General features: G+C 39.8%; 1 protein-coding gene across 1 annotated transcript in view; it reads right to left on the bottom strand.

Moving 5' to 3' along the window:
• Window positions 1-9,694, bottom strand: part of LOC127654284 (angiopoietin-4-like) — a 47,936-nt gene extending 38,242 nt beyond the window's left edge. The window contains exon 1 of the mRNA XM_052141411.1: window positions 8,439-9,694. Coding sequence (XP_051997371.1) covers window positions 8,439-8,741 — 303 coding nt within the window. The 5' untranslated portion in view covers window positions 8,742-9,694. The remainder of the gene's footprint in view (window positions 1-8,438) is intronic.
• Between the last annotated feature and the right edge of the window lie 4,858 nt (window positions 9,695-14,552).

Here is a 14,552-nt window from a genome sequence, read left to right as displayed (position 1 = left end):
TAATGTGTCTCAACCTACTCAAAATTGGGTTTTCAGACAAATCATACAATATGGAACCACTGTCAACTCTATCCTCTCAGCTTAGCCGAGAGGACTTCATTTGTCCTTCACTGAATGCACTCTGGCTTTTACGGTTTCCTTTTGCAGTGTCTGCGTTTTAACCCAACGAGATCTTCCACAAATGCAAAACTCATTTAGTCACACTCCTCCATCGCCCGACTCATGACCCAATCCCCTCCCCCCAGATAGGATGTTCCAAGGTTCTTGAAGAATTTGCCACAGTTCTATTCCATCTGTCTCAATTCCATCTGTCTCTTCTTATAATTCCAGACTGATTCAATATTCAGTGAGGGGTTCAGCGGGGACCATGTAATCTGACCATGTTAAATTGACCCCCTAATACTTATGTTACTTTTTCAAATAAGTACAGTGTGCTTATTTTCTATTTATTTACTGGCAAATAAAATTGGAAACCTCTACCTTTCGCAATACATAGTCAACTAGGCCCACAAAAACTGTCAGTAAGTGGAACTAAAGCAAGTTCTGCAAACAAAACTAGATTGACAAAACTAGACACTCATTATTCTAATTAACAAAACAGTCTACACTCAAAGTGGCACAACATTTACATAATTTCTTTATTATGTACCAACACAATAATTTTAAGGTCTCCAATTGTGGATGCAGACCAGCATTTCAGTAATATTTTAATGTTGGCTAAATTTGTTCAACAGAGTGTAGTTCAGAGTGCTGGTGCCAAAAGAGCTGCAAAGTTCATTGCTCTCATTGAGGCTATTGTCGCTCTGTAGGAGTTCTGGCTCCAGTGGAATTCTCCTAATATTTACTGATGTCAGTGAAAGCAACACGACAGAGCCCACATTCAGTTCTTCGCTAAACTCGACAACTCTTTGCTCTCAAAGACACTTCCCCAAGAATGATAAACATGAGCTAAATGTTTGTTTAACAAACCAAAGCCTTCTGCTGTGATCTGAGTCAAACTTAATATACACACGTAGTGCATCCGGAAAGTATCCAAAGTGCTTCACCTTTTCCACATTTTGTTATGTTATAAGCCTTTTTCCAAAATGGATTAAATAAATTATTTTCTTAAAATTCTACAAACAATACCCCATAATGACAACGTGAAAGAAGTTTGTTTGAAATCTTTGCAAAATTGATTAAAAATAAAAAACGGGAAAAAAAATTAAAAAAATCACATGTATAATTATTCACAGCCTTTGCTCAATCATTTGTTGAAGCACCTTTGGCACCTATTACAGCCTCAAGTCTTTTTTGTATGAAGCTACAAGCTTGGCACACCTATTTTTGGGCAGTTTCTCCCATTCTTCCTTGCAGGACCTCTCAAGCTCCATCAGGTTGGATGGGGAGCATTGGTGCACAGCCATTTCCTGATCTGATATTCAATTGGGTTCAAGTCTGGGCTCTGGCTGGGCCACTCAAGGACATTCACAGAGTTGTCCCGTAGCCACTCCTTTGTTATCTTGGCTGTGTGCTTAGGGTTGTTGTCCTGTTCGAAGATGAACCTTCACCCCAGTCTGAGGTCCAGAGCGCTCTGAAGCAGGTTTTCATCAAGGATGTCTCTGTACATTGCTGCATTTATCTTTGCCTTGATCCTGACAAGTATCCCAGCTCCTGCCGTTGAAAACATCCCCACAGCATGATGCTGCCACCACCATGCTTCACTTTGGGGATGGTATTGGCAAGGTGATGAGCGGTGCCTGGTTTCCTCCAGACATGATGCTTGCCATTCAGGCCAAAGATTTCAATCTTTGTTTCATCAGACCAGAAAATTTTGTTTCTCATGGTCTGAGAGTCCTTCAGGTGCCTTTTGGCAAACTCCAGGTGGGCTGTCAAGTGCCTTTTACTGAGGAGTGGCTGGCCACTCTACCATATAGGTGGAGTGCTGCAGAGATGGTTGTTCTTCTGGAAGGTTCTCCTCTCTCCACAGAGAAATGCTGGAGCTCTGTCAGAGTGACCATCAGGTTCTTGGTCACCTCCCTGACTAAGGCCCTTCTCCCTCGATCGCTCAGTTTGGCCGGACGGCCAGCTCAAGGAAGAGTCCTGGTGGTTCCAAACTTCTTCCATTTACAGATAATGGAGGCCACTGTGCTCATTGGGACCTTTAATGCTGCAGAAATTTTTCTGTACCCTTCCCCAGATCTATGCCTCGATACAATCCTGTCTCGGAGGTCTACAGACAATTTCTTGGACTTCATGGCATGGTTTGTACTCTGACATGTGCTGTCAACTGTGGGACCTTATATAGACAGGTGTGTCCCTTTCCAAATCATGTCCAATCAACTGAATTTACCACAGGTGGACTCCAATGAAGTTGTAGAAACATCTCAAGGATGATCAGTGGAAACAGGATGCAGCTCAATTTGAATGTCATGGCAAAGGCTTAGAATACTTATGTACATGTGATTATTTTTCAAACAAACTTCTTTCACATTGTCATTATGGGGTATTGTTTGTTGAATTTTGAGGAAAATAATGAATTGAATCCATTTTGGAATAAGGATGTAACATAAGAAAATGTGGATAAAGTGAAGCACTGTGAATACTTTCCGGATGCACTGTATGCACAGAAATAAAGACATACAGAGAGAGTCGAAACCTATAAGAGACAAGCACTCTAAAAGTCGAAGAGCATGTTGAAAATCACAGATTTTATTTTAATTTAAACCTAGAAATAAAAAATAATGTCTTTTTTTATGATTTTGAGTAAGTTAAATGAAGAAGAACAATTAAAGGTTCTGGACTATGTCTAGGTCACTAATCAAATGTAAGCAAATTTGTGACAATGACCATGTTTACACTTTTGTCCAAAAGGTCAGATTTCCATTGAAGCACACAAAATGCTCTTTGGAACATTTTCAAATCATGCTGGGATAACATGGATCATCAGGTTTTGCACAAACTTTTCCATGCTAGCTCGAATGCATGCAGTCTGTAAAGCAAAAGAGGGACATATCCAATACAAAAAATACTTATGTTTTCAAAAATTAATTAACTAATAATAATAATTAAAAAATGCATTTACACTCGGGGTCTCAGACTTTTGATCCCCACATTCATGCACGCATGCACCTTTTATTTATTAAATTACCCCTGTTGTAAGTATTAATATCCACACTCAAGGTCTTGCTGTGCCAATGGACTTATGCAGAGATCCAGAACATTTTGAGCCCAAAGAGGACATTAAAATACCTTCCCTCGTGTTCCATTTTCTCTTCTAACTCTGACAAGCATTTAGCTTGAGCAATCATTCGTTGCTGTCAAAAAAGTTCATAGAATTCTACAGCAGACTCAAGTGAATGTACAACTAATCAAAACAGACATTCAATTCTATCTAGACCAAAAGATATGTCATAACAAGTTACGTTGTGTTTACAACATAATTCATCAAGATGGTCTTCCAACATAGAAACAATTTTGAAGTCTTGGACCAGACTTATTTCTCAAATGGTTTCCCCAACACATTTGTATGTTTTCCTTCAGGGAATGGCTTTTATTTGGAGCACCAAGAGAACATTCTTCAGAGGAAAATGTGCTGAGTGAGCTTTTGATGTGCACGACTCTGATTCTGCACATCGTGATTAATCAACAGTCCGGCTCTTAGTTTACTCTCAAGGAAGCCCCATAACCGCTGCATTTTACAGGGTCATTAAAGAGAGTACCAAGACATTGTAAACACAGCAGGCTTTCCGTGTTCACAACCTCTCCTCCAGCAATCCTTTGCTCAATCTATCTCTCTATCAATTCTCCATAGAGAAATAAAACAAGTAATAGTCCAGAGAAAGAAACTATTATCAGAGACACAGGAGGCTTGTTAATGTGATGTTGTATTATCAGAACCTATCACATGCTGAGATGTTTTACAGCATGTTTTTTAGTATTCAGTTTCCTTCTTTCATTTTCTAAGTGGCTTTTTTTATGGAGTAGCAACCTTTGCTCAAACTTTTAGAGTGTGTTCTGCTCTAAATGTTTTTCACAGTATCCAAACTCTTGCAGAGTGACGAATGCACAGCCATTAAAAAATTGCTTGTTTCAGTTGTGAGGCTTGCTGACCTGTGGCATCTTGTTGTCTAAGACAACCATCACAAAATGCCATTACTCATATAGGGGTAGAGGTTTGTTCTAAACCCCTAACCCCAAGGATTAAAGCTGCTGTAAGCAGTTTCTTTCATTTGGATTACTATGCTTCTGCAATACCCCTACTGTAATGATCTGTGAGGGAAGCAGGACAAGGCAGATGGGGGGTGTGGATCCAAATGCGGCTTTTATTAGTAGCAACACAAAATAAACAAACTCTGGAACAAAAGAAAAGATCCACGATGGGAAAACACGAACTAAAAATACCGTATATAACACAGGAGGGGTGCAGGAGTGACTGGGCAGCGAACATCCACGGAGGGTAGGGTAAACAACACGGAAGACATGACAGGGAGCGTGATCGGTAAAACAGAAAACATGGGGCGGACAACAAGGGAGCGTGACATGGAACGTGACTAGTGAAGGGTGAAACGGAAAACGCTGTGCAGAGGACACGAAACACGGTGCAGATGACACGAAACATGGTGCGGACGACAAGAAACAGTGCAGGTGACACAAAACATGGTGCGGACGACACGAAACATGGTGCAGGTGACATGAAACATGGTGCAGGTGACATGAAACATGGTGCAGGTGACATGAAACATGGTGCGGACGACACGAAACCGTGACACCTACTACCTTTCAGATATCTTTTAAATAGATCTTGAGAAATCATACCTGTTTCACCGGTGGCAGCCGTAAATAGCAAATGAGAGTTGGGGAGCGGCCCTTTTAAGGCCAATCAGGGAATGCTCTATGCCTTAAATGTTTTTGGGTTTGTTAACATTATGTTGGCTGACATGTATTTGGAGAGCAAAGTAAGGTAAAGCCCCACTTACAGTAGATAAATATAAACTAAATGAATAAACATCAGAAAGATGCCTAAACTAGAGCAAATTATTTTACAAACTGCTCAAATACTCTTCACATTAACAATTGCATCTTTATTTCTTGACTGATGGAATCGGTTACTGGAAAGCAAATCCAAAGTGTTTTTCTGTATGCAATCAGAGCATTAAGCCAAAAGGTTGTGAATTGAGGTTTGTAGAGTTCTTGTCGTTTCTGTTACTCGGCATCCAGTGGGGCTCCCACTCAAAGGGTTCTGGGGCTTTACCATATCTCATGCTGCATTAAATGGGACATACAATCACTAATTCCCCCTGGCCTTTGAAGAACTCTTTTCCAGAGAGCCTTTGTTTCATAGCCATTAGCCATTAGATTCAAATGGCTCCTCATGCTTTCCATATACCCCTATATACACCATATTCCACCCCTACTCCTCTTTCCGCTTCCAACTAATGGAGTCAGAAGCATGATATGTTGTCAATTGCTTGTGAATGCAGTTATCAGTTAAGGGGTGAGCTGCGGGAGCAATCTAAGGCATCATATCCATTTAGTTTCAATCATTTGCCAGTAAACTAAACACCCTGTAACAGAGCAAGTTCTTAATGTGGAAAGGAGGAAGCAGGGACCGGGTGAACAATCCACATCAGGCATTTGCTGCACTTTTTGTGTCATACAATAAGACACCGCTTTTTGAGCAGTGCACAAAAGGTTTGCTTTTTAGCACGGATCAAACTGACACGCAGCTACACACAGACAGCTTTGTGCATCTCTCTCTCTCTCTCTCGAACTGCTCCTGCCCCTGCTCCAGCATATCCCTCTACCGGCTAATTGCGATCATTCTCCCCCATTCATCCCTCATCGCTCAGCCATGCCCCAACTAATATGACAAGTAATTATGGCCAATATTAATTTGCTTCTACAATGATTATGTGCTTTACATGCACAGAACTTTTGGAGCATAAAGCTTAAATCCTGGGTTTCCCACTGATAATTACGACATTATTCGTAAATGCAGTTATTCTGACATTCGAGAAAGAGAAAGACAGAGGGAGAGAGAATGAGAGAGGAGAGAGAGAAAGGAAAAAACTCGGCAGTCTCCCTACATGCTGTCAGACGGTCCTCAGCCCGCTGTACTGCTTCCGTCCGCGACGCCGGGCGATGGCACTGGACCCCTCAGCTGTCCCTTTCGTTTGCTGGTTGACACAGTGCTCTAGCACCACCGATCGAGCACTTCCTCAGCATTGCGATCCTCAGTCATCGGCGAGGACTCCTTGATGGCGCATCTTCTTCCAAATTCCCAGATTTTGGCACCAATGTATCAGACCATGTTAATAATGTGGAGAGAAGGAAGTGGGGACTGGGTGAACAATCCACGTCAGACATTTATTGCTACACTTTTCAGTGTCACACAATTAAACACTGCTTTTCAGCAGTACACAAAAGGTTTTCAGCTTTTCAGCACACACCGCACTGACATGCAGACACACACAGACAGCTTTGTGTGACTCTCTCTCAAGCTGCGGCTCCGGCTCCACCTTATCCCTCTCCCGGCTGATTGCGTTCATTCTCCCCAGCCGTCCCTCATCGCTCGCCCCCCACCCCCCACCCCCTCGCTCGCTGCACACTCCTCCTCCATAAACACATTACCCAATTATACAGCCATGGCAACACATGTACCAGACCCTCAAAAGATTTCAATAAGCTTGCAGGACACCTAACATTCAAGTCAGAACTTTGAGGCACAGTTCAAATTATAGCTTTTGTGCAAGTTAGCATTGTAGACCAATCAAAGATTTTCTAAAACAATTGGTGTGTATATTCAGTGGCCCCAAAACGTACTTGGACACTTGAGCCACACTTAAAAATGTATGAATGTTATTGCAGTAGATAACAAGATTTAAAATCAAGAGAGTTTAAAGAAAGAGTACAAGCACACTTTAAAGCAACTCATTTAACAAAAACAAGATTGCTAGGTTTTGAATGATAAGATATATACAGTTCAAAATGAAGACAAAAACTATTTTGACACTTTCTTGTAGTCAAACGTAGAAACATGACCATGGATAATGTAATGAATCACACCGTTGTTTACTCTGAATGTTAAACTTCTAAAGGAAACTGAATTAATACATCCACTAAAAATCGCCTTGACCAAAGTTGGTTAAAAGTAATTGCAAAATTGGCTCAGAAATGTGAAGTTAGTTCTGAGAAAAGCTCTAGCATCATGTGTTTGCAGATGACACTTGGTTTGTTATTTGCTAACAAATCTAATCAAATCTAATATATATTAGTGCCACTTGAAAACAAAAGGATAATTGTTAATGGCTGACAACCTCAATGACCATTCACTTTCATGGCATTGATAAAATGTTAATGAAAGTGTATGGTGACTGAGGATATAGACGAACATCCCCCTCTATGTTTCACATAAGAAATAAATGTATACGGTTCTGGAAGGGTGTTAAAATGATGACATAATATACATTTTTGTGTGAAATATCCCTTAAATTATAAACAGCAAGTGTTTATAATTAAAAGGTCTCTTATCGCAATCTGACCTCTTCTTAACCAGAGTCAAGGGTCATGCCTCTTTCCTTTGGAGGTGTGAGAGATTTTTCTTTGAGCGGTATAGATTGCCAACTTTGGTGGTGCACTGAACACATAGACATTATCACAGCAAACCTTCATTCTGCACTGCAACACTTCATCTATTCATTAGCTCAATTAATGTCACCTAGAAAAATTCCCTTGAAGTGCCAATCAAGCCTTGAATTCTTCACATTTGAATGGAGTAATAAATCACTCTGCAGTCACTTAAGGAGATCAAATTCTTTTGTCATCTGGCTACTGATTAATTACGGGAAAACATTCTCGGAATATTGTTGAAAAGAGCGTTTCATCTATTTATTCATATTTGAACATTCTAGCAAGCTCACTTTGATGTTTGAAATGTTGCTTAATTACTGCACTTGAAAATGGAGATGAAACTGCAAATGTCATTTAATGGAAATCGCACATGGCAACACGAAAAGCAGCAGAGATCATTAAATTTGTCCAGTGACTGGGTTGCCTTTCAACGGGTTGTATTTTTGAATGTGATGCAGTATTAAGAGTTCAAACAGATAATTGTTCCCATTCAGCTGCTTCAACAGAACTCAAAATGTGTACAAACTAAATTGAACATCGTTTAATATCCAAAATCAACAACTAATTATGGCCAATATTACTTTGCTTCTACAATGATTATGTGCTTTACATGCACAGAACTTTTGAAGTATAACGTTTAAAACCTGGGTTTCCCACTGATAATTACGACATTGTTATGGCATTCATGTGCTCTCATCTTGTGCATGCAATTATTCCGACATGACTTGAAGGCATCATTACACCAGTAAAATACAGCAACACTTGAGTAAGTCAAGGAACAAACAATATTAACAGTCATCTGTATCCCATTATGATGTCATTCTCACCTTCTGCAACCACTGCGTGTTGTTTTCCATGGCCATCTCCAGATGTCTCAGCTTCTGAGATGACAACTCCCTGTCTCCCGGCGGGGCGTCCTGTTGCACAATTTTAGTTCCACTAATCTGGTCTGCTCCACCGTGACAGCTTTCCACCTCCGGCAAGATGAAGGTATAGCTGCACTGGCCTTGCTGCACCTGGTTTAGTTTCTTCCGCCTTTCGCCTCCCCCACGCCTCCCCTTTCCGCAACTAACCAGGCCAGTCGTAACCAACAGCAGTGCCAAGTGCCAGCCACTTCTGGCAAGCCTCATGGCAGCGAGAGCAAAGTTCACGTCTCTGGTAAGGTCACCTGCGGTCAACAAAAGGTGCCAGCCAGTTTGCACTCCTTCAATAGAGGAACACGTGGCTAGATGTAGATGTAGAGGCTTCCGTCACTTACTGCAGTTTTTGGGTTGTGTTCTCTGTTGCAAGGACCTTTAATTCAGTGGCGTTTTTTGCTGTAGGACTGTTGATGGTGTTGGACTGCGTTATTTGCTTAAGGTCATTTAAAAGCTTTGGGCTGCGTTCTGTGGCAAGGACCTTTGATGCTGTTGGGCTGCACACTTTGCTTCAGGACCTTTAATGCCGTTGGGTCCTATTCTTTTCTTCAGGACCTTTGGTGGCGTTGGGTCACGTTCTTTGCTGCAGGATCTTTGAGGACATTGGGTTGTGTTCTTTGCTGCAGGACCTTTGATAGCATCAGGCTGTGTTCTTTTCTTCAGGATCTTTGATGGCATTGGGTTGTGTTCTTTTCTTCAGGACCTTTGGTGGCGTTGGGTCGCGTTCTTTGCTGCAGGACCTTTGATAGCATCGGGCTGTGTTCTTTGCTTCAGGATCTTTGATGGCGTAGGGTTGCGTTCTTTGCTTCAGGATCTTTGATGGCATTGTGTTGCATTCTTTGCTGCAGGACCTTTAATGGTGATGGGTTGCATTCCTTGCTGCAGGACCTTTGATTGCATTGGGTTGCGTTCTTTCCTGCAGGACCCTTGATGGCGTTGGGTTGCGTTCTTTGCTGCAAAACCTTTGAATGCGTTGGGTTGTGTTCTTTGTTTCTGACCCTTTAGTAACCACACTACACACTAACAGATATATAAGAAGGGAATGAAAAAACACAAGGAGAAACGGAGACAGTCCATATAAATGAGTCTCCAAATCTGTAAGCTCTTAACATGAGAAAAAGGTAAACAAGAGTGGAGAACTTTTATTTCTATCCCAAAGCGGTGTGTGAAATGGCCAGAGTGAGAGAATTCTGCCCTCTTATCTGGGAGCGAGGGAGCTTTTGGGTTTGTGGAGGAGAGGGGGGAGACTGAGGGAGGTCCATCAACACACGTTCTGTCTCTCGTCTGCTCTGGAGCATTTCCTCACCCCCTTGTCTGGAGGATAGATAGTTCCTTCTCTTTGTTCTGTGCTGGTTTTAAACTGATTATTGGTCAGACTTTGTTCATTAACAGCCAGAAAAAAATGCTTACTGAAGTAATAAGTAGTGATAGTTAATCATTGCTAAAGCAAGAACATTTGCCATACTAACGTTAAAGATTTGAAGAACCCCATAACACAAATTATTTAACTTTGGTATGTAACTTTTTTACACAGTTTACAGACAAGAATGATAGCTCAAATCATGGGGCTTTCTGAGGAGAGGAGAGCTATTTCTTTTCTAATTAATTCTTCATGTTATTTTATATTTTCACCTTGCAGATGATAAAACTTGTGAAAAAAAATCCTATATACTTGATGGAGAGCCCTTAATATCATAGAATATTGAGGTGGGCGCTTTTTAATTTTGCCCAGAACTGCCCAGAACATCTTTGAAAATGATTTAGACTAACATATTATATTTTTGCATATTTTAAAGGGATAGTTCACTCAAAAATAAAAGTTCTGTCATCATCATTTGAGCACCCTCATCCCTTTAAGATGCAATTCTGAACCAGAAATGGCACGAATACAGTTTAAAGTAATTGTAAAATTTCACCTTCATTTGTAGATTTCATAAAAACCTTTTGAAGGCTTATTTCAGACTGCAGATTGATGCTAGTTTTAATTACATTTTTAATGCACTATCCCCCTTACCCACTTGTTTATTTTTACATAATTCTTATTTTGGTTCAGTTTGCGGCGAGGCTGTGCTCTTGGGGATAGAGGTCAAACCAAGTGACTCTTTGCCCCGACTGAAATCATTCTCATGGGAAACATGGGACAGAGAGAGAGGCAATGCCAGAACACTCCGAAGAAAAGTTTCAATTACTGAAACTTTAGGGCCCTTTTCTGTTGGTGAAAATGTACACATAGTTTTTCACCTTTCCTTTGGGAATACCATAGGCAGATTGTTCCTTATTTGTTTTCACACATTGTGCATAACTCTCCTTTACTCATGGGTAGCTGCGATTAATGAAGCTTACATCTCAGTTTTATGTGAGGTGTTTGACAATATTGACATAGCTCTTTTATGGTGCAGGTCAGAGTTTTGGCACTCTTTCTAGAATATGACCAAATAGCATCTATGCAATCGTGGCCCTTTGTAATTGCAAAGGATCACCTAAATGTATGTTTAAAAGTTGTAGTTTAATAGCAGCAGTGCTCTGCAGTGTAACATTCTGTAATATCTGCATCTAGAACTGTGTTAAATAACATTTTGTAATACTTTTATAATCATTTGGCAGGCAGTGTTAATGACCTTATAATTGTACTGTTATACTACTAAAAAATTATTTGTCTCACTGCAGGACTATTTAAGAAGTGGAAAGTGTTAAAAAAAAGTGAATGGGTTTTTATCAGGAAACCTTGCCATTTGTTGCCAGAAATATGTATTTATGTATGTATTTGTTTATTTATTTAAACATGTACTTTTCCCAAATTACATTTATTTATTTATTTTGAAATGCAGGTCAATTTTACATAAAGTCTTTCAAAATAATTAATTAAATAAAAAAATATATATTATAATTTACTATCTATATTATAGTATTATCCCACCTGGGTTAAACAGAAAGTGACAGAGACAAATTAAAGAATTAAAATAATATAAAATCATTTAAAAAAAAAAGTTTTTAGAAAATCAAAATGTTGAATTTAGAATCAGAATTTGTATTATTATTATTAATATTCAATATAACATTTAAATGTAATGTGATGTTTGAAAAAAATAATCACAAGCATCACACTGTGATTATGTTAATGACATCAGTAGCATGTCATGGGGACATATATAGCATACAATGGTTTCCCGAGAATGACCCGATTACAATGGTGAACAGTCACACTATTTACAATATAATCTGCCCTTTATGCATTCAGATAAATTTAGCCTAAAATCCTAATTTTGACAGAGAAAAAAAAACAAGTCAATGCTATTTATCAACCACAGAACCATACTCTTTAGTCAGGAATTGTTAGATCCAACAATACAATATTAATGTTGTCATGTCGATGAATGTCCTTAGGTCACATTAAGATTGCATTGCTTTTCTGTATTTCTGCTGGCCTGATTCAATCAGGCCTGCTGAGTCTGTAAGGACTAGACAGTGTGTAGTGTCCTAATGTAGAATCTGAAGATCAAATCTTTGTTGTACATCAATAGAATGATCCTAATTCAGTCTAGACTTGAGCAGAATGAGAATAAAAGCTCCCTTTTAGGAATCATATTCACTGAAACTTCACTCAATTCATCTTTCTGGACAGTTCCGCCATTGTCCTTTTACAGAGCTCTTGTCATCCCTCAAACTGTAGGATTTAATTGCATTAATTGTGTACATTGTTTGCGATTTACTGAACAGTTACGGTATGTAAGATTAAAGTGCATGATTCGTGGAGATATTATATTGGGGACATAAACATACTATGGTGTTTCATACCCAGAAATGCAGTGTTAATTAAGGAGATTAATTAAAAGGTCACAAATGTGATGTAAGTCTGAATGAATCCTTGAATGTGATTTGTCAGACGTTGATTGGGAATTGTGATTGGTTGGCACCTTCACTTATTTAGGACCTCCTGCGCTGCAGACTAGTTCTGGTGATGATGTAAGCAGTTATTTAACAATGTTCCAGAACAAAGCCTTTGTTAGTCAAAACCTACAAAATGTTGCTGAAATATTCTGTATAATTTGTTTCATAAAATAGTACACTGAGCCATATGGACGTTTCCACTGCACGTTACGGTTCGACTCGACTCTACTCGCTTTACTTTTCTGAGCTTGCATTTCCACTGCAGTTTAGTGCCGCCTCAATGTGGGTAGGATTATAGGCTGATCCTCATAGTTGCACCGCCTCTACTGCCGTGACATCATCTTAAACGCGACACAAACATTACTGACCATAAACAATAACACGACCGCTAGCTGTTATCTACTAGCTCATTGTGCTGCATAAAGCAGTTGTTGCATGGTGATTTTACACAAATGTAACAGTTAAATTGGCCTGGTTGTTTTAGAAGCTTTTCAGTAGCTGGTCATCTAAATAAAGTGAAGCTTTCAAGTTAGAATATAGAGTTAACATAACAAAACGTACCATCCTCCATCGTGGACTCCAATAACGCCGTGGCCGAGTCCAAGGCACTATCTCTCCCGTTGCTATAGATAGCATCCATTTGGTCGAACCACTTCCACTTTCTTCTGTTTGAACCACTCCGGCGGTTGTGTTCCTTGATGTTTCTGTAGTCACTTTTACGTTTTTGTAACTTTTCCCTACACTGTTGGTAGGTTCGGTGGTAGCGTGTGCAGCCAACAGCTGAGATACTTCCTCGTCGCTAACGAGAGTAACACCTGCACCTCGTTTATTGACCATGCCGCGGTTTTGCGCACAGCCCTTTCTTTTTACAATCCGAAAGTCGTGAACAAACGATACTGCTATCGCCGTTGCTAACTTTAAAACTAGCGGGTTGATGTCCCGTGTCACAAATCCAGTGACGTCGGTAGTGACGATTCTCTCTGAACAATCAGCGATCTGGAGGATTTTTACGTCACATTTAGTATCGGCTCGGCTAGCTTGGAAAAAATGTACCAGGTACCAGGTACTATCCACAGTGGAAAACCCCCAAAAAGCGAGCAGAGTTGAGTCAAGTCAAGCTGTACAGTGCAGTGGAAAAGCCCCATTAGAGTGACCACAACGGCCATTACCCAAGGTAAATGTTGGGGAAAATGTTATGTTATGTTTTTGGGGGTCTGACATCTGGCACAGCAGTATTAACACTGCTGGTCCTCAAAATGAAAGTTCTTATCATTTCTAAAGGGACCGCTCGCTTCCAACAAGCAATCGGCTGCGTAATTTATCAGTAAACTGCTGATTTATCATGCATGCTTTGTGATTCCAACGTACGACAATGTTAAGAGTACAGATGACGATAAGCAGAATCCTAATGACTCTAAAGGTTAAATTCTCTTTTTAGACTTGTTGAATCAAAGTGCTTTTGTTGAAATACAATAGTGTTTTTTTAAGCACATCTGACATTTAGGTCATCCAAGCATATGCATGATTTGTACTGATACTGGTTTCAAAGGCTAAATGCCCAATCCGTAATCTTTGATAAATACTGCTAACACGTTTAAGTAGCCCTAAGTTAAAATTACAGTCATGTGTTACAAATAGTGTTCCAATGGTGTGCTCCTAATGGTGATAAATAGATAAATATGGAAACTAATTCAGATGATGTTTGCTCTAACCACATCCTAATGTTTGCATCACCAACTCCATAAAACTAAATATAAAGTGCACTTAAAATATGTTTTTACTTCAAAGAGGTCTCTTTTAGAGATCAAGCAGTTGTGAGGATTTATTCAGACAGCGTTCATGTCTGAAAGAGTCAACAAACTGAAAACAATATTGATGTAAAAACCGTAATTATACGTCTTGGGCAATCCATTCTTTCTTTTTTTTGTTTTACATGTTCTCGCTCCCTTTCATTATTTCAAGACGTTCCTCACTCTCTCAGTAATGATCTCCACCTGCACAAACACCCACATACCGCACACACACACTTGAAGCATTACAAAAATAAAACCATCAGAACGGGATGTCATCTTCTCAGTTTGAGCTGTCTCTGTGTGATGATAAGGGTGATTAATTTACTTCCCCCACAATGATTCA

This window comes from Xyrauchen texanus, chromosome 13 (genome assembly GCF_025860055.1).
Source record: "Xyrauchen texanus isolate HMW12.3.18 chromosome 13, RBS_HiC_50CHRs, whole genome shotgun sequence".
Taxonomy (NCBI): Eukaryota; Metazoa; Chordata; class Actinopteri; order Cypriniformes; family Catostomidae; genus Xyrauchen; species Xyrauchen texanus.
This window is presented reverse-complemented; position numbering and strand designations above follow the sequence as displayed.